The sequence below is a fragment of the Amblyomma maculatum genome, chromosome 5 (assembly GCF_055883805.1).
Source record: "Amblyomma maculatum isolate TAMU_Amacu chromosome 5, ASM5588380v1, whole genome shotgun sequence".
Lineage (NCBI taxonomy): Eukaryota > Metazoa > Arthropoda > Arachnida > Ixodida > Ixodidae > Amblyomma > Amblyomma maculatum.
Window position 1 is genome coordinate 156,286,283 of NC_139348.1, and position 18,650 is coordinate 156,304,932.

General features: G+C 45.0%; 1 protein-coding gene across 2 annotated transcripts in view; it reads left to right on the forward strand.

Moving 5' to 3' along the window:
* Positions 1 to 18,650, forward strand: part of LOC146190062 (arf-GAP with dual PH domain-containing protein 1-like) — a 28,813-nt gene that overhangs the window by 3,761 nt on the left and 6,402 nt on the right. For both annotated transcript variants that reach the window (XM_084604794.1, XM_084604793.1), the window contains 4 exons: positions 404 to 577; positions 2,808 to 2,957; positions 4,676 to 4,894; positions 16,469 to 16,691. In XM_084604794.1, the coding sequence (XP_084460920.1) occupies positions 404 to 577; positions 2,808 to 2,957; positions 4,676 to 4,894; positions 16,469 to 16,691 (766 nt within the window). The remainder of the gene's footprint in view (positions 1 to 403; positions 578 to 2,807; positions 2,958 to 4,675; positions 4,895 to 16,468; positions 16,692 to 18,650) is intronic.

Below are 18,650 nucleotides of genomic sequence, written 5' to 3' on the forward strand. Positions count from 1 at the left end.
TTTGTGGCCACTTTGCAGAGAATAGCAAATGTGGCGGCACTTATGTGCTGCAGTGTCAGCTATTCATAGTGTCTTGCAACTTTTAATTGCCTGCGCTCATGTTTGCAGTAACGGTAGAAGTTTGTCTTAACACCTCAAGCGGTGTGACAGTCGCCTAATTCTGCATTTTGGTCGGTTTAGGCCTCTGGATTTCAATGAATCTGCTTTGTTTGGAGTAGTTCAGCCACTGCTGTGATTTAAGAGCTCTGCCACAGTAGAAATCCGTCCTTTCAAAGATTATTGAAGAACTGAGTTGTTTCCAACTTCAGTGGTAGTCAAAGCCGCTTGTGTAAGACAAGGGTGATTGCCTTTGTTGCAGCAGGGGACTGTGCATGCCAAATGTCGTGCTTTGATGCCTGTGCAGGAGCAATGGGTGAGAGCAAAGTACGAGCGTGAGGAGTTTGTACACCAGGACCGCCAGATCTACCAGGAAGGCCGGCTGGAAGGCTGGCTGAACAAGCAGGGCAAGGAGGACGGTCGCTTCCACCCCCGCCGGTTCGTGCTCAGCGACGGAGTGCTCAAGTACTACATCAAGGAGGTGAGTGCTGATTAGCTGAGATATTTCTTCATTCATTTGACCTTGTTCAGCAGTGAAAGGCGCTTTATTCCTGAGAAATTTCAAGTTGGAATTAAAGATTGTGTTTCTCTTTCCGGCACACTGATTCAGACTTGCAGCATTAGCGGTAGTGTTGAATGTCAAATGTTCAAGCTTTTTTTTTTCTTTTTTTCACTGTTTAACGTCCCTTCTTTTGTTCCTTGTGCAGTTAAAATGCACTAGTTGTTGTGAAACAAAAGTTACCATAATGTTCGCTATGTAATCATTGTCTCTGATCCATGCAGCAAAAAGTCTCCATGCAGCATTGTCTCTTTGACATTGCTGCAGTTTAGTGGTGGAAGTGCATGTATGGCTCTAGTTTATTTATATATATTTATTTTTCACCCTTTACTGTAAAATGAGAGCTCTGTTTTTAGTTTGTCTCTAGAGAGTGGTGATCCATTGATGTGGGCCAACCTCAGTCTTCTCTCAATGTTCCTCTAGGGGCTCAGTTTCCATGCTTCTATAGCATGAAAAACTCCGACCACGCCTTGGAAGTAGGTTTAATTAAAGTAACGTCAAGTGCTGGTGACTTTATGTACAAGAGCTGAGCCCCTAAACTTTTGGGATGCAAATAGAAGTGTGAGTAAATCGCAAATGTTGGTTTCAGTGTTATGCTGTGGCAGTGGGAATGTGGAAAGCTCAAACTCAAGACTCATTTCATGCCACTGAAGTCCAGGCAGCTTTGAAACAGGCACTGCGGTACATTTGAACAAAGAGTCCAAATGCATGCAGTATAAAAGGGCGCGTCATTGGGAGCCATCTACTGTGGGAACATTTTTTGAGGTGATCACATTTTTTGGTGATATCAAAAATTAGCCCCTGAGGTTTTTCCTTCTCCTCTCATCATCCCACAAACATTGAGAACTGCACCCTGTCTGCAGCACTGAAAAGGGTTTTGATAGTGGCCTGTCCAGTGACTGCATTTCCTTTTTTGTGCACGTGCAGCTCGAAATGTTAGCATGGCCTGCTTTTGTGCCGCCTATTACCCGATTTCCACTTGTTCTTGGTTACAAAATGAGCGATGTATTCAGCTACTAGTTACCACCTTTCTGTCATGACAGGATATTCATGAATACTGTTGGTGCAAATGCATGGTAGATGCAAAACAATTTTTGGGGCAAGGTTTTAAGCCTCTCACTGTCCGTAGAACACCTGTACAGATAGAATAATACATTTAGCATGATGCATAAAGCACTGCATGATGCTGCAAGCCACTCTTTGAACATACTTTTATAGTGTTGAGCTCATGTATCTTTGTGCATTCTGTAATGCTACTAAATATCTTTCTTGTTACATTCCAGGCAGACAAGGTTTTTCTCAAAAAAAGTTGTTTTTTCATGAATTAAAAACTGATGGGGAATTGCAATGATATATGATTCTTAGGGCTTGATCTCTAGTTTTCTCTCACCCAGGTCAATGACATAGGCACCTTTTCAATAAGTGGCAACTAGCCATCACAATATTGTTCGCTTCTTCTCTCTGGATTGCCTAAAAACCGGTTCTGTTGCGGTTTCTGCCGTGTTGGCGCCAAGGGCAAAATACAGTCCAGTGAGCAATATGGCAACACCCAGTGACCACTTATTGGAAAGGTGTACGGTCTGGAATGGTGGCTTTTATTGAATAGTGATCTAGCATCATGCATGGGCCACTGCTAACCAGTCTTCAGGGCAGTATAATGTTGCAAACAGATTGATAGTGGCTTTTAATGCAAAATAGTCGTAAATGGCAAGGAAGTAGCTCAGAAAAGAAAAAAAAAACTCAACCTTTAATAAATAATGTTTGAGATGCAAATGGTAAGCATTTTTTATGAATGAACACAAGCAGGTCATTTCTTGAACGTATATACGGTATGGTCGTTTAGGCCAAAGGCGATCTCAATCATTTAGCCTCCAACAACCTCGACAGCTTTTGAAATGTACTGAGCGACATCACATGTCCTGGATTCTGTCTTTTCCCTGCCTGACGTGCATACAGTCAACAACCGTTTGTGCTGCTGTAAGCTGACGAATTCATATGGTTAGCCTTGGTTGGGGTTTCAGGAATGCACCGACTCGGAGAACACAGAAAGCACTCCAAGCCACCCACTTTGAAAACTTCTGATCTTCTGATGCAGACTTTTGCAGTGTCATGCAGTAATGCCTACGGACTGATTGCATTTCATTGTTTTCAGTCTCACAAGGAGCCAAAGGCATCAATTCCGGTGTCCGAAATCAATGCCGTCTTCTGCCCCGACAAGATTGGCAACAAGCACGGGCTTCAGCTGAGCTATGTTAAGGACGGCTCGACACGAAATATTTTCCTCTACAGTGAGGATGGCAAGGTAACGAATTGTACCACCCCATTTCATTCTACTACTTTCATCAGAGTCTGTTGTATGTAAAGAAGTAATGTCGAAAACCTTTTGTGGTTCCTCTAGATTCGATAGCTGGCCTGAATAGGGATTTTAGACAGTGCTGTAAGGTTTGTTATGTGGAAAGCATGCATCTTTCTTTTGCTGGCTTTGGTGAAACAGCTAATGGAATTCGAGTGAGTATGCTGCACAACATGCTGCAATATCTCTTGGCCATGCTTAAAAATGCTCGTTTGCTTACAAGCTGCAAGCATAGAGAATTCTTGGGCTGAAGTGCAAAGGAACCATCAGGCACCCCATAGGAATATATACATTCTCACGACCGCTATTTTGGACCACGTTTGATTTTTCGGATCAAATTTAGCGCCATCAATACTGTTGAGATCGATTTTTGGATTAATAATGAGGTCGGAACTGTGAATTCATACATAAATTTGCTCGGTCCGGATCCACATATAATACGAGGCAGAAATCTGAAAGGATAGAAATCGGCAAAAAAAAAAACTCGTATTATACGCAGGCCATTACAATATTCAAAAATATTCTGTTTGCAAGCAGGTATTATTATTTTTATCTGCTTTGTGCCCTAAAATGTTAGTAGTGCACTTCTAATATATATTTGCTTCTTTTTGGCCAGGTTTTACGGAAGACCTCATGTGTAATGTAGCTTGGCAGTGTTCGAAAAATGTTAATTTGATTCACACTTAGTTCTTAATGCTGAAATTTACTTTGTACCCTAAATTTTGCCATTCGCACAGCTCTAGTCCAAGCAATTTAACAGTTCAAAAAATTTGCAAACGTCAAAAAATGACTTTGCTGTAGAAAATGGCTTTAAAAATTGCAAACTTCGCTGCTTAGTCTGTTTCCTGTGGCAACGATCGTTGCGAGCACAGAAGTCGAGGGATGGAACACTGGATCAAGTACGCTCCGGCTACATCACCATGTTCACAGTTCCCCATCCCCCGCACACTAAGCTGTGTACACACATAATGCTGTCCCATTTCAGCATTTTTTGCTTTTCTTTCTAGATATGGGGGAGTAGGTCAAAATGTTAGCAACAAAGATTGCGCCCTTAAATTGAGTGGTAACTATAGTTGCCAATAACTAATCCTAACCTTTTCTCAAAGCCCAAGATGACACTGCCACTGCAGTAAATAGCCGCTTGTTTATGACACTTGAGTGAGCCTATCTCAAGTGTGAAATTGAAACTTTTGATTGCAAAAACAATCTCCATAGCATTGTTGGCATGAATTTAAGCCTGAGAACTGAAAAATGAAGCTTTTGCACTTCACGGCACCCATAATATTGATTGCGAACATGTGCTATCAACAGTGAAATATACGAGACACCAGTGTGCAGGAAAAAACATTACTATTTTGCCGTAGCTTCTTGAGACAATCACCTGAAGTGTATATGCTGGTAACAATACTGTGTTGCCTTTAGTCGACGAGGAGATGCCAGAATCAATTATATTTTGAGAACAGGCGTCCTGTAAACTTTTTCTAGTAGTAGTACACATCCTAAGGAACCATCAAGCTCCTCAGGAAAGTCCAAAATACCATATAAGTCCAAATTTTTACAGTTCAAAAAGTCATTCGGCTACTGTGGCATTCAAATCATGCCGAGCAGTTCTGTCAAACTCTCAAACTCAGTTTTTCATTGGATCCTCTCCTCCTGTGTTGGTGCAGACGATAGTGGACTGGTACAGCGCACTGCGAGCGGCCAAGCTGCACCACCTGCAGGTGGCCTTTCCGGGTGCCAAAGAGTCCCAACTAGTGCCCCACCTGACGCGCGACTTCCTCAAGGAAGGCTGGCTGTGGAAGTCCGGGCCCCGGCCCGCTGACCAACACCGGCGACGCTGGTTCACTCTCGACGACCGCAAGTGGATGTATCACGAGGACCCACTGGTGGGTGATGTCTGCCATGTTGTACTGTACTGTAACCCTTCAGGAACCCCAGACATGCTGCTCCTCGGCCACTGGCATGTGTGTACAGCTTGGCTAAAGCGGACCATTATGTCCTTGTTAAATGGTCTTTCATGTCATAGAGTAGCTCACAACAGATAATACAGATACGAATTAAAGGACTGCTTATTAATTAAGCAAGTAACAAAATGCACGCACGCGAACAAGGATTCACAAGAGGAGCCGCATATAGAAGCCATATTAAAGCTGTCGTGTTAATACCCTTGACACATTCTATAAGCCTGAATGGAGATGAATGAAGATGACCGTGCAGGAAAGGAGATGCACAGGTGCACATCATCATCTCATTTTTTGCACCTTCTTGGATTGTTTTCTTAGCCACTTTCGCATGGGGGGCATGCACCAATCCAACCACCTTAACTCATTTCATAGCTTTGGCTGTTCTTCACTATGATTCAAAGTGGATAGACGCATTTGAGCTTGAAGCGGGGGTGCGGATAAACCTGGGATCTCAGCATGACGAAACCTTATTTATAGTGAATTCAGGCAGTACATTTGTATATACAGTCGCCGACCAATTTTTCGGACCCTCAAGGGGCCTAAAAAGCATCCGGAAAACCAGGCAGTCTGAATCCACAATAATAATCCCTTCTTTTACTGAGCAGCTTGAAAAACTGGTCGGTCTGTTTATCAATCAGTCTTCTCATACTCACGGCCGGTCCCCCCTCTGATGTGGTGGTGACCGCAGGGAAAGCCACGCAACGGTCGGCACGCGTTTTGAGGTTCAAACAGAAAGAGACACCGGATACCAGCAAACCAATTTGGGCAGAGCCTCACTGCTCCCATGTGACTCCACGTGGAAAAAAGAGGTGGCAGTGGCGGCTGTCTCCATGGGAGTGGTGAAAGTCATGTGCTGCGTGCGCTTCTTTAAAAGGGTTATTTCATGGTCATCCAATATACTATTGCAGCTTTGTAGCCTGGCAGGTAATACTGGACCTTATTTTATTTTCGAAACGTGAGCGCCCTAGACACATTCTTTGTTTAGAAATAACTGACTGAAGTTGAGGCCACGAAGCTCCCCCAATCGACAGCGATCGCCATGTTGAAACACTTGGTGACGTCACAAACCGAAATCTGCCACTGTGTCATTTGCTGCTGTGCCGACGCCGATAAGCTGCCAATATGCACTGTATTGTGTCCACGCTTGCTCAAAGATCAGCATGACTCCCACTAAGTGTACTCAGTATGAAAACAAAACTCTGACTTTAGTGAAGCGCGATTTTAGGTCTTGCCCACACATCCACCTTCGGCGTGACCGCCGGCTAATATCAGCACTGCCCCCACCACCGTAAACCACCACGCCAGCTGCGCCCTCTGCAAGCTGTCTGCGCTAGCAATACTTCGGAAGCTTTGAATCAGTGTCAGAAATGCTGCTAAAATTTGTTTCTTTTTTTCTTAATAATAGGCCCTGAAAGAAGGAATTTCAAGAATGAATGCTTGTTGAGAAATGCTGATCACTTACATGATGGCAGCTTCCGCCGGTGCAGTGCCCGTGTTCTTGTAAACTAGCTCTGCTGCTTAGTTGTCACAAAAAATACTCATTTTACTGTGAAGCATTGGGGTTAAGGGTAAGGAAGTTTCATTATCGAGTGGCCCATTTATTACAACTCATTGATGATCAAGTACAAACTTTCATCCACTGTAGGTTCAATGTGAAGTAATAGGCGTAGTGATGATTAGGGAGAATGAGACTGGCAGAATGCCGTCGTCCGCTGCACTCGCAAGCGGAACCGTTGCGGTAAGCTTGCGGCATCCGGTGCTGCAAGCCACATGAGCTTATCGTCTACGTTCATGGTGTGGCTGGCGCCAGACTTGTGCCTGACAACGAGCATGCGTAAACCTCAGACGGTACGGGGTATTGAGTGCCTCGTATAGTCTGCCGCAGCCTGCTGCTGCGCGGTCGGGTGGTACTCGAAGATTGTACTAAAGCATCATCGCATGGCACTCTATACACTGCACATTTTATGTGTTGGTTCTGACATATGCATATTTCAGTGTACAATCTGTACGGGCTTTGAGCGGGCCAGCTCATGAATCTTTCATACACAGGTGCCGACGTGCACCTGAATCCCGCCCATAGACTGTCACTATATCCTGTATTAATAGCGCTAACAGAGATCGAAAAGCTCAGCTTGCAGTCGGCGTTAACCATGGTTAGTGGCATGACTGCTATGTGGTCTGCCGCGCTGGCCATGCACACAACGTGCAGCAGACAACGCGGCATTGGTTTATGTTGTCACGGTCCGCACCCGTTGCCAGATAAGCAAGCTGTTCACGAAGAAATGAAAATACTAGTTTTAAATACAGTCGCCGACCGTTTTTTCGGACTTGAAGGAACCCGAAAAATGGTCCGAATAATCGAACAGTCCGAAAAATCCGTGAAGCACAAAAAATCACTTTATTCAGAGGAAATCGGCTTAAAAAAGTCGCCGATTTTACCTTGCGGCAAATTTCTTTTGCTGGCGACGATTTGCGCTTGTATTTGCGCCAAAGTTGTCCACGCTCTCACGCTTCTTTGACGGACCCGGCAGCACCGGCGGGGCCATGTCCACAGCCCGAGTGCGCACCACACCGCTCGTCAAACACGCAAAAATGAGGCACTTTTCGTTCAGAGCGGTGGAACCGCCGGACGCAATCACAAAACGGCCAAAGGATTGACGGCGCGCCACTCGGTTGACGCGGTCGGAGAAACTCGTGTGACAACACGGCGGACGTATGAGACAAAGCACAAAGAGATAGCTGCCCGCGTCAGCGTTGGCTACGGATGGATGGATGGATGGATGGATGGATGGATGGATGGATGGATGGATGGATGGATGGATGGATGGATGGATGGAAGGATGGTGGATGGATGGATGGATGGATGGATGGATGGATGGATGGATGGATGGATGGATGGATGGATGTGGATGGATGGATGGATGGATGGATGTGGATGGATGGATGGATGGATGGATGTGGATGGATGGATGGATGTGGATGGATGGATGTGGATGGATGGATGGATGTGGATGGATGGATGTGGATGGATGGATGGATGGATGGATGGATGGATGTGGATGGATGGATGGATGGATGGATGTGGATGGATGGATGGATGTGGATGGATGGATGGATGGATGGATGTGGATGGATGGATGGATGTGGATGGATGGATGGATGGATGTGGATGGATGGATGTGGATGGATGGATGGATGGATGTGGATGGATGGATGGATGGATGGTAGTGGCTCTGCCCTTTGAATCGGGCGGCAGCTTGCGCCGCCTAGCCAAAAAATTAAAAGAAATATATTTATCTCTTCCCCATTTTTAGCTTCTAATACACCGTATCTGCCCCCCTCCCTTTTTTTCCTCTCTTTATTCTCTTGACTTTTTCCACCAATCCTCTAACCTCTCTTTTGTTATCAGAACGCGTTCCTCATCCATTCGTCCATCTTCCCCAGCAAATCCCAGCGCTCTCTCCAGATCTGCCGCTTTTTCCGCGGGAAGGGCAGGACGAAGTTTTTGGCACCTTAGAACAACATGTTCCGTTGTTTCCTCCTCAGTTCCGCACGCCGCGCATAATAGATCTACTTCCTGAAATTTTTTTCTGTACGTTTTTGTTCTGAGGGCCCCTGTCCTAGCCTCAAACAGCAATGAGCTCCCTCATAAGTTGTCGAATAAACTTTCTTTCTTTATATCCTGTTTTCGAGTTCTATACATACCCAATGCTGATTTTCCTTGCATTCTTTCCTCCCACATTTTCCTTTCTGCCTCCTTTACATGCTTTTCAATGCTGCTGTTTTGCTGCGGTGTATCTCCAAACTCTAGGTACTTAAATCTCAGCTTTCGGGTTCTGTTAGTCCATTTCGTATTCAGGCTTTTCATGAAGAGGTGCTTGTACATTTTTCGTGCCCACCTTGATTCCTCCATTTCGGTTAGTCTCTGATCATATTTTAGTTTGCTAATTGCCTCTCTAACCTCAAATGATGCCCAGCCCATATCTCCCTGGACTCCTTCATTAGGTGTGTTGCCATGTGCTCCCAATGCCAATCTACCTACCTTTCTCTGTCTGATTTCAAGGCCTGACTGTACTTCTGATTTCATGCACAGGACTGCATTTCCAAAAGTGAGTCCTGGTACCATAACACCCTTCCATACCCCTCTAACAACCTCATACCTGTTATAATTCCAGAGGGCCCTGTGTTTCATAATATCCGAACTCCTTTTCCCTTTGTCTATCGTAATTCCTTCATGCTTTTCTAGGTAATTTTTTCCTTCGTTGATCCATATGCCCAGGTATTTATAGCTCTCCACATGTTCAACCTTGGTGCCTTGTATTTCCAGCACGTCCCCCCTTTCATCATTAAATACCATTATTCCTGATTTTTCACTGCTAAATTGCAATCCCAGCTTTTCGCCCTCTTCTCCACAGATCTTAAGCAGCTCCTGCAACCCATCCCTCTTATCTGCCAGCAGTACAATGTCATCCGCGTACATCAATCCTGGTAGAACTTGTGTTACTTTCTGTCCTCCCTGCATATAGCTTGCATCGAATCCCTTATTACTTTCCTCCAGGCGCCTTTCCATTTGGCTCATGTATATCATGAAAAGCATCGGTGACAGTGGGCACCCTTGCCTAAGCCCCCTTTTTATTTTTGCTGGTTTTGTTGTTTCCGTCTCCCATACTATCACTGCCTCATTATCTGCATACACTTCTTGTATGAACTGAACCAGGTTTCTATTCAGGCCATATTCCTTCAACTGGTCCCACAGTTTTTTCTGATCTACACTGTCGTATGCCCCTTTAATATCTAAAAATGCTATCCATAGTGGTCTCTGACTTGCAGCTGCTGTTTCTATACACTGGGTAACCACAAATAAATTATCCTCTAGTCTTCTGTCCTTGCGGAAACCATTTTGTAGTTCTCCGAGGATATTCCCTCCTTCTGCCCATTCCTCCATCATTACTTTTACTAACTGCATTGCTACCCTGTATATAACTGATGTAACTGTGATTGGCCGATAGGACTTTATGTTATCTCTGCTTCCCTTGCCTTTGTATATTAGTCTCATCCTGCTTAATTTCCAATCTTTTGGTACTTGACCGCCCTTTATTGTTTGTTCAATCAACTGTCGCAATTTTACTTTGCTTTTTTGTCCTAATCTGGTAATCAATCCCATGGGTATGCTATCTGGTCCTGTCGCTGTTCCCAAGGGGACCTTCCGTTCTATTCTTTCCCATTGTCTTGCTGTCATCTCCTTGTATTCTTGCTCCTCGTCCCTGTGGTCCTCATTATTCTCCATTTCTTCTGCGGCATTCACTTCCAGACTGGCAAAGGCTGTTTCTATTGTGCGCCTAACATATTCCTGTGCTTCCTCTCCCTCCACTCTTTTTCCTTCCTGTGTGGTCAGTGAGTGTTGGACCCCTTCCGTCTTTTTTGCTTGTAGCCTTATGTGGTTCCAAAACCTCTTTGCAGCATTTTTATCTTTTTTACTTATGTCCATCATCCACTGGACCCCAGCTTTTCCTATTTTGATTTGGATTAAGGTTGACGCCTCCCTTTTTCTCTCAAGGTACTCCTCCCATTTGGATTCTACTTCCCTTGGTGTGGCTCCCCTCTTCTTTGCTAATCTGTGCTCTCTGGATGCCTCTTGACGCCTCGTTATGGCTGCTTTAACTTCAGCATCCCACCAGCTTTTTGGTTTATATTTTCTATTTCCTCTTCTAATCTTGCCCTTTTTTAGCTCTCTTTTAAATACTTCTACTAGGTCATCGTATGTCCATTCTCTATTTGGTTGTTGGTTTACTATGTCTTCAATGCGCTTTGACCCTTTTTCCAACTGCATATCATTGAGTTTCTGGTTGCTTTCACATACCTGCATTTTTGTTGCGGCCGCTGTCCCGCCAAATTGGCGTTTAATTCTTTCGTGATCGCTTCCTAAGCTCTTCGCCCCTTCATCAATTTCCATACCTACTAACCTGTCATACAGCTTGTGGGACATCAGACAATAGTCGATTGTGGAATGAGAGTTATTTCTTTCCCATGTTATTTTTCCCTCACACTTTATTTCTGAATTAACTATTGTGAGATCCTGGGTTTCACAAAATGTTCCTAACATTTTGCCTGTCGTATCGGTAGCTCCATCAAAAAATTCCATATGGGTATTCATATCCCCTAAGATTATCACTTCCTTATTCTGGCCAAATTCCTCTATGTCTTTAGTTAAACATCTGAAATGTTCTGAATTTTCCTCATTCGAGTCATTTCCTGTTTTTAGGTAAACAAACCCTAGTATTGTATCTAGGTTTCCCACTCTACCCTGCAGCCATATATGTTCTCTGCAGCTTTCTGTTATCCTTTTCCAATCTTGGCCTTTGATTAGCGCCCCCAGGCCACCTCCTTTTCGGTCCTTCCCTTTTCTATTGCACCCCAGCCATGAGTATCCTTCAATGTGTGGAGGTTCTTCACTGTCTCTAAGGTGGGTTTCTGCTACACCATATACTACAAAATTTCCAGTTTGCAGCTGCTCCTGAATTTCATCCCATTTAATTCTACTTCTACCCCCTTGCATATTAATGAAGGCCAAATTTACGGGTTGTTTCTTTTTCCTCCTCCGTGCCTTCGTCCTGCCCTTCCTCCCTCCATCTTTGTCTCCTACTTCTCGGTATGCAGGGGCAATCTGCTCGCCTGTAAAAAAGCTAGCGCCCTTCGCCCCATCCGCAGCCCAAGCTGCCATCCCGCTGGTGCGGTGTAATGGATGCCATCAGGCGTGAAGGGGAGGTAGTTCCTATCCCCATGTATCACCCTGTTCACATCCATGACATCGCACCTGAGGGCCTTCCCTACCTCCCAGATCATCTCATTAGCCCTCAGTACTTGGTGGGCTACATACGGGCCCTGTCCCTTGACTGCCGGCACTGTGCACAGCACTATGTGCACATTCTCAGCTGTAGCCCGTAGCTTCGCCACCCCTGTTCTTATCTGCCTGCCTAGGTTTTGTCCCCTGTTCTTCAGACGGCGATGACAATCCGACTGCCACCTCGAAGTGGCAGAGATTGCAGGGGCCTCTCCTGGCAAAAATGGGGCACCGAAACCATGTCAAGCCAATCCAACTGCAGAGCCAATCCACCTCAATCCAAGATGGCGCTTGTTGCTATAGTGCTCTAGAATATTGGGCAGTGTGACGACCGGCGCCGGAGAGCGGGCCGCTTTTGCGATGACAAGAACCGACTCCTGCGAGAGGGCGCGACGTGCAACAGGGGTGCCACGTTCGCCGCTCGGCGCGTAGCGGCCGCGGGATAGCGGGGGTACAGAGGAGGGGTACGGTTCTCTTTGGAGCGATTTTCAGACACTACGCAATTAGTGTGATAATTAATAAAGAGGCTACTTATTCCAGGTGCTTAAACTGATCCCTGCCATTCTTTTACGTCTATCTGGAGACATCTTGCACGCTTGGGTAGTCCTTCGGAGCAGCGCGCGATGTTTGAATCGCTATCTGAAACTCTTAACATTTCTTCCTGCGGACAGTTACAAATCGTCCAGATCAGCAATTTGTACTTAATGTTTGCAACGAAGCGTGGTGTTTTGCATTCGTTCTTCCCGTAAGGGATTAAAGACTACTGCCCAGGAGCGCTATTAACACGCGGAGAAAAACAGTGCACATGCGAATCAAAGCTTGTTCTTTGTAAGGCCTCTTTAGGAACACTTATTTTTTACAAACCTTATTTACGAACACCTGCTTACATTTTGCAGCTTGCGCTTATTAATACATAACAACGTTTATCTGTAATCGTCAGTAATCTGTAATACATCTCTTTAATCGATGTTCTTTATGTGCCCTAATCACCGCTTATAGCAATTACAGATACAGTGTGTGAGCAAAACTCATTTATTCACTACCGTACACGCATTGAAGCACTGTGGTATTTACCGGCAAAAAAATTAAGCAAGATATACGCGACTCAAGCATTTATTCTTTGTTCGTTATTAACATATACGTATATCGCGGACATTTGTTTGCGTGCCACTAACCAAAGGGTGAACCAGCTGTTTAGATGAAAAAAAAAAAAAAAGGTCAAGTACAGCTAGGGCATTACTTCAAATAAAATGTGAAAAATTAAACCTGTCACATACGTAATACGTTCATAGTGCACTTGAGTGCGGACGCTTTACTGGCATCAAATGGTACAGAGCAAACAAACAAAAATAAAAGCACTGATAACTGCGCGTCGAATTGGCAAGTATGATGCAGTTCTTGGCGCGCACCGAGAGAAAGCGGAAAAATGCGAAAAAGATGACGAGCACCTAATACGCAAGCAATCAATATAATGCCGAAATCAAATGCGGACATAATGCGTGTTTACTCTTTGAGTGTGTGGTATGAAATATGAGTAATCGACTGGATATACTTGCAACTACTGCTTACCGGACTATATATATTCGGGCTACTTGCCGCGGGTGCTCTTTGCAGTACTAACCAGACTATAATTGTTAACAAGGTTGATATAACACGTGAAATACTTCCAAGGGAATTTAATTATTTTCCCTTTGGGAGCTCTTGTCGTGATTCGCTTACTTCGCAAAGAGCGAAGCTGCAAAAACACATTAAATTTCATTGCTTCAAGTGGGAGCTTTTCTGGTGCTCCAAGTGGGTAAACGTTTTGAACCTTCACATCTTACAGGAAGTTTGCAAAATCTGAAGTGCAAAGCAGTCGAAAAGGACCGTGCATCCGAGCCAAATTTTTTAGTAAATTGCAACGTAGCTTCGAACCCATGGCGCTATTTTTGTTCGTGGTGAGAAACCGTGCCGGCCTCACAACCTCTCTTTCGCAGAAGGATGATCTAGCGGAAGCGAATTAAGCGTACCCTATAGCCTCTGCGTCCTCTATTTTCCGTCGTTATTTCTTTTTCAAAGCTATTCATTTTTTTTTATTTTGTGTGTACGTAAAACAGGACTAGAGCGATCTTCTGGAGGCAATGACTTGCATATTACCGGCGGCTTGCGCACCCTAGAATGAAAACATCTGGAACAATTAGGTCATTGTTAAACTATAACGCATTGAGATTAAATGTCTTAAGTATATAGCGCACATCTCTGGGTATTTATAAAGCTACCCGTTACAACAATGTTTCAGCTTATGGAGAGAAAAGAAAATGGTGTGTTCTTAGTTAGTGTACAGTTTCACAAATTGTTGTCTCTTAAATTTCGACGCTTATATCTTTATACGCGTTCGATTGCAGCCTGTATGTGCACTGCTTTCCTCTTCCCGGGCCTTCATTTGGTTCTTATGCTCAGTTGTTTCCTCTTTTTTTATTGTTTTTAATATATCTCCATTTTTCTTCGTCTTTAGCTGCCTGCTTTCTTCGTCGTGCGTTTGCCGTGCCGCACGAAAATTCTGAACCTTTGTTCACATTCGCGGTCGTTCTTTTCACGGCGCTGAGTGCCTTCAACCAACTCCTTTCTCCCTCCCTGGTAGGCGACACGTTTCTTTTTATTTTCCTGTGCAACCTTTACCTCCCACTTCTTCCACCTTTCCTGACCCATTGTGTTCCGTTATTCAGTAGCCAGTTGGCGTGGTGTCGTTCGTTTTTCATGTCCTTACTTCACTATATATCTCTACATCCATGCGGGGCAGTTCACATTTAATTCATTCCAACTGAATGCCGACTTGTGGCTTCAGTGACGTACTGTAGTTGGCATAGTTGGCGTGGGAAACAACGGAATATACCATTTTGTACTATTTTAAAAATGGGGTTACTGTGACCAGTTTTAGTCAGCGCTCGAACGCACGTGTTGTATGTTTCACTTCTTCATACATCCTGCCTCCACACTGCCCTCTTTTCAAAACGACTACATTTCTGGACGTGAATTAGGTGCTTTAGGAATGCTAAAGCAAGCTGTATGGCGAGTGAAGCGTGTATGTGCGAGTCGTACGCCGGCCCTCTCCAAGCTGTTTTCTTCGGAGCCAACTCCTGTCATGTTACTTCCCCGAGGTGTTGCCGACGGCCAAAATGGAAAATAAATTAGTTGATTGCTAACAGTACTGAGCACCGTTAACCGGCATATTTGTAAAATCTTGTCGCGGACAGCTCGAGACGACGCACAAGCGAACAAGAACGTAAGTACAGTCCGCGCGGTATCCGCCCCGCCGCACAGCGCGCATACGCGGGCGCCCGGACGGCTGACACACCAGTTGCTGGTGGCGCCCTCTGCGCTGCGGCGCCTCCGTCATCGCAAAAGCGGCCCCTCGCTCCCATGCATTTCGCGGCGCGGTCGACACACTGCCCAATCTTCTAGAGCACTATATTGTTGCGCCGGCGAAAAGCCGATAAGATGGGAGATTTTGGCCTGCAGGGGACTGAAATTAGTCCGAAAAATCGAACTTTCGGACTTTTAAAGTCCGAAGTATCCGTCGCGAATATGTATGCGCTTCTATGGGGTGACTGACGGTGCCTCACTGAAGTCCGAAAAATATCCTACAAGTCCGAATTATTGGAGTCCGAATTACCCGTCGGCTTATATCTGCAGCTCTGATGGAACTGAAACTTTGACGTTTAGTTGCTTGGCACATCAGGAATAAGGTGCAATAAACAGTTTATATTCCGAAATTGGTGTCATAACCTCTTGAAATAAGAGGACGCTGTCTCACGGGAGCTCTCTTGGAGTTCGTGCTTAGCACCTGGTGTATTGCAAAGTGAAGTGAAACCAGCATCTGTTGTGTTGGCAGCGGGTGCTTTTCAGGGCGCTAGACAGGCATGCGATTCTGTTTCCTCATGCTCACGCAACATCATCTGCAAGCGGACTCGTGTCGCCGCGACTCTGCTTGCAGCCACAGCGGCAACCTCAGGCTGCTGGCTCCCTCTCTCACACCTACATGCAAGTATGGCCACGTCATGGAAGCACGCTCGGGCTTACTGGCCCATCCTCCATAGGGTGGAGCTCCATCACCGCCGCTTGACGGAGCTGTGGAGCGGGGGCCTATGGTGCAGGTCATCCAATTTTGGGGAGGAAAGGGTCCATTTACTCGCCACAGCTAGCGGTGCCTGATATTGAGAGTATAAGGGTATGCAGGATGCATGTTGTGATTGTTTACGATTTCAGAAAAACAAAATGGCAGCAATGTTGTGGCAATTTTTCGTACTGTCCAGAAACATCGAACAAGAAAAGTTCCAAACGTCCTAAATTTTGGTCGTTGTTATGCATTGACTATATGGAGCGCGTGATGGTGCCATAGCAGAGTCCAAATAATTAAGCATGTCCAGGAAATCTGGCGCCAGAAAAATCAGTCGACGACTGTATTGGGGCAGCAGACAAGGAAAAAATGCAAAATATAACATTTTTGCTTTCAGAAATGTACTTATTGGCTTACCTTTTCAGGTCGCTGCTGTTTACCCATTACCATCTTCTGCCGCGCAAGCTGCCTATGTGTTTCGATACAGGAATGTTAGTCGTTACATATGTGTTTCTGCAGAGCAGTTGCAAAAGCCGTTGGTTGATTTTTGACTCCCCAGGACGCCTACCCCAAAGGCGAGATCTTCCTGGGCCATCGCAGTGAGGGCTACTCCGTTCAGTCGGGCAGCCCGCACTCCTTCAAGGAAATGCCCTTTGCCTTCACGGTGACCACACCGCACCGCAAGTTTGTCATGGGTGCCGAGAGTGACCGTGACCGCACTGAGTGGATCACGCTGCTCTCCAAAGTGATGGAGCGGCCACTCACACCTCAGGACACCAACAGTAAGGCCCGGCTCGGTCTTCGCGCATGACTCTCGGTGATGGTGGCCTGTCCCGGTGCCCTAACCCTTCACCTGTGGGCATGTCAACACAACACCGCCATGCATGCTTGGACTGGCACAACTAACCAGCTTCACTCACAGCATGGAGGAGCATGTTTGATGGTTGCCACATTATGTACTGGGTGTGCTGGATTCTTTAACCCTTACTCCCCCCCCCTCCCCCACAGTTTTTTTTACTGTCCTTTGTGTGAGTCCTCCTGTTCTGGTAACACAAGGGGATGAGAGGGAAGCTTTAGGTTATTTGCTAGTGTACACAAGTGTGGTCATCATTGGCAAGGGTTGTTAGGCTCTTCACTATGAGGAGGGGGGACCGAGGGGTGGAAGATGAGGGCGGGGATGTGGAAAGGATGGTAAGCCTACAAGCACAAACTTTTAACTAGCAGGAAAGCTAGTTTAGGCAAGCAGGGAAGCCGCAGCTTAGATATGAGAAGAGCGAGAATAATGTGGTTAGAGTGAAAGAAAAAAAGAGAAGACAGTAGTAGCAAAACCAAATAAGGGAGAGGTGGTAAAAAAAAAAAAATGTGGGAGGTAACAGAAAACGTGGCAAGAAAAGTGTGTTCCGTTAGAAAAAAATGCCACAAGAAAGAGGAGAAAAGTGACAAGAGGAAGAGCAGGAAGCAGGAGGTCAGTGAAAAAGCCACATTTTTCCAACAATGATCTCTCTTCCATGGATTCTTTTTCATGCTGTTTAACAGCGATGAGTGCACATCTTGAAGAGAGGCATGTGTTTGGAGTAGTTTCACTTTGACTGGGTAATTTTAAGCAGCAGTATAATCGCTGAGAGAAAAGGCTTAATTAATAAGAGGAGGTCATGGAAGCTCAGAAAGGAGCCATTTTACACATGGTAACCAATATATTTTACATGGAAAATGCACAAATGCCAAGTGGTGCCTTCTAGCAGTGTGGAATAGAAGCATGAACTCAATGCTTTGGTATGTGGTGGCAGAATGGGTCTCGAGACACATTTCATTGTCTGCATATGCTAAAAAAAAAAAGTCAGTTAAACATCGTGTGATAATTATGAAACTGCTTAAAAATTTGATTTTTAAGGATCTCTGTAAGGCTGGCATTTTCGTCTCCGTTGCTGCTAGTGTTATGTTGAACACCAGCGGCACTTTACTGCTTTCTTTGGAAGCTGAGGCAGAACAGTTTTATCGGTTAGACAGTGGTGAGGTGTAATGTGAGCACTCTTTTACAGTGTTGTGCATGTGCTGGCGATGACTTTTTGTGAAAACATGCATCGTGTTTTATATTAGGGACAGTAGTTCTGGTATCAGTTGAGCTGAGAACAAAAAGAAATCCTTAAATTTAAGCTCAAGTTTGCTGTATTTGCGACGTCAGAAGCATTCCCTGCACATTAATATCCACTCCCCATTTGCCGAACAAAATTTCCAAGTTTGTAGTGGAGATTTTCTGAGCTTTTGTGAAAGCAACTAACTTTCAGTTTCTATCTCACCCATTCAGAATGCGTGCGAGAGATGTTTTATAATGTGCATGATAGGTGAAGTGGGACATCACTGTTGGCCCCGCAACCAATTTTTTAGTTTGTTTGCTATTCTTGCTTTACAGGATAATTTCACTCAGCTTATTGAAAACCATTTTCTTGTAAAGTTAGATTGGACCCTTAAATAACGTAATCCACTCGTCTCCAAATATCCAAAGAACCTCTAATGTTATCCTTTGAATGGCTACAGACAACCTGCTGCTGCCTAATACTTAACTGCAGCGACATTTGTTTTATGGGTTACTGCTGCGCATACTACTCTGGCGCTTTTTCCTTTCCCGGTTGCAGTCTCTGCAACAAATGAAACTTGATAATTTAATAACATTACTTTTTGTGCATGCTGCATTTGCAGCTAAGGGTGAACACTTTTGTTATCAGTAACAGAAGTCTTGTAAT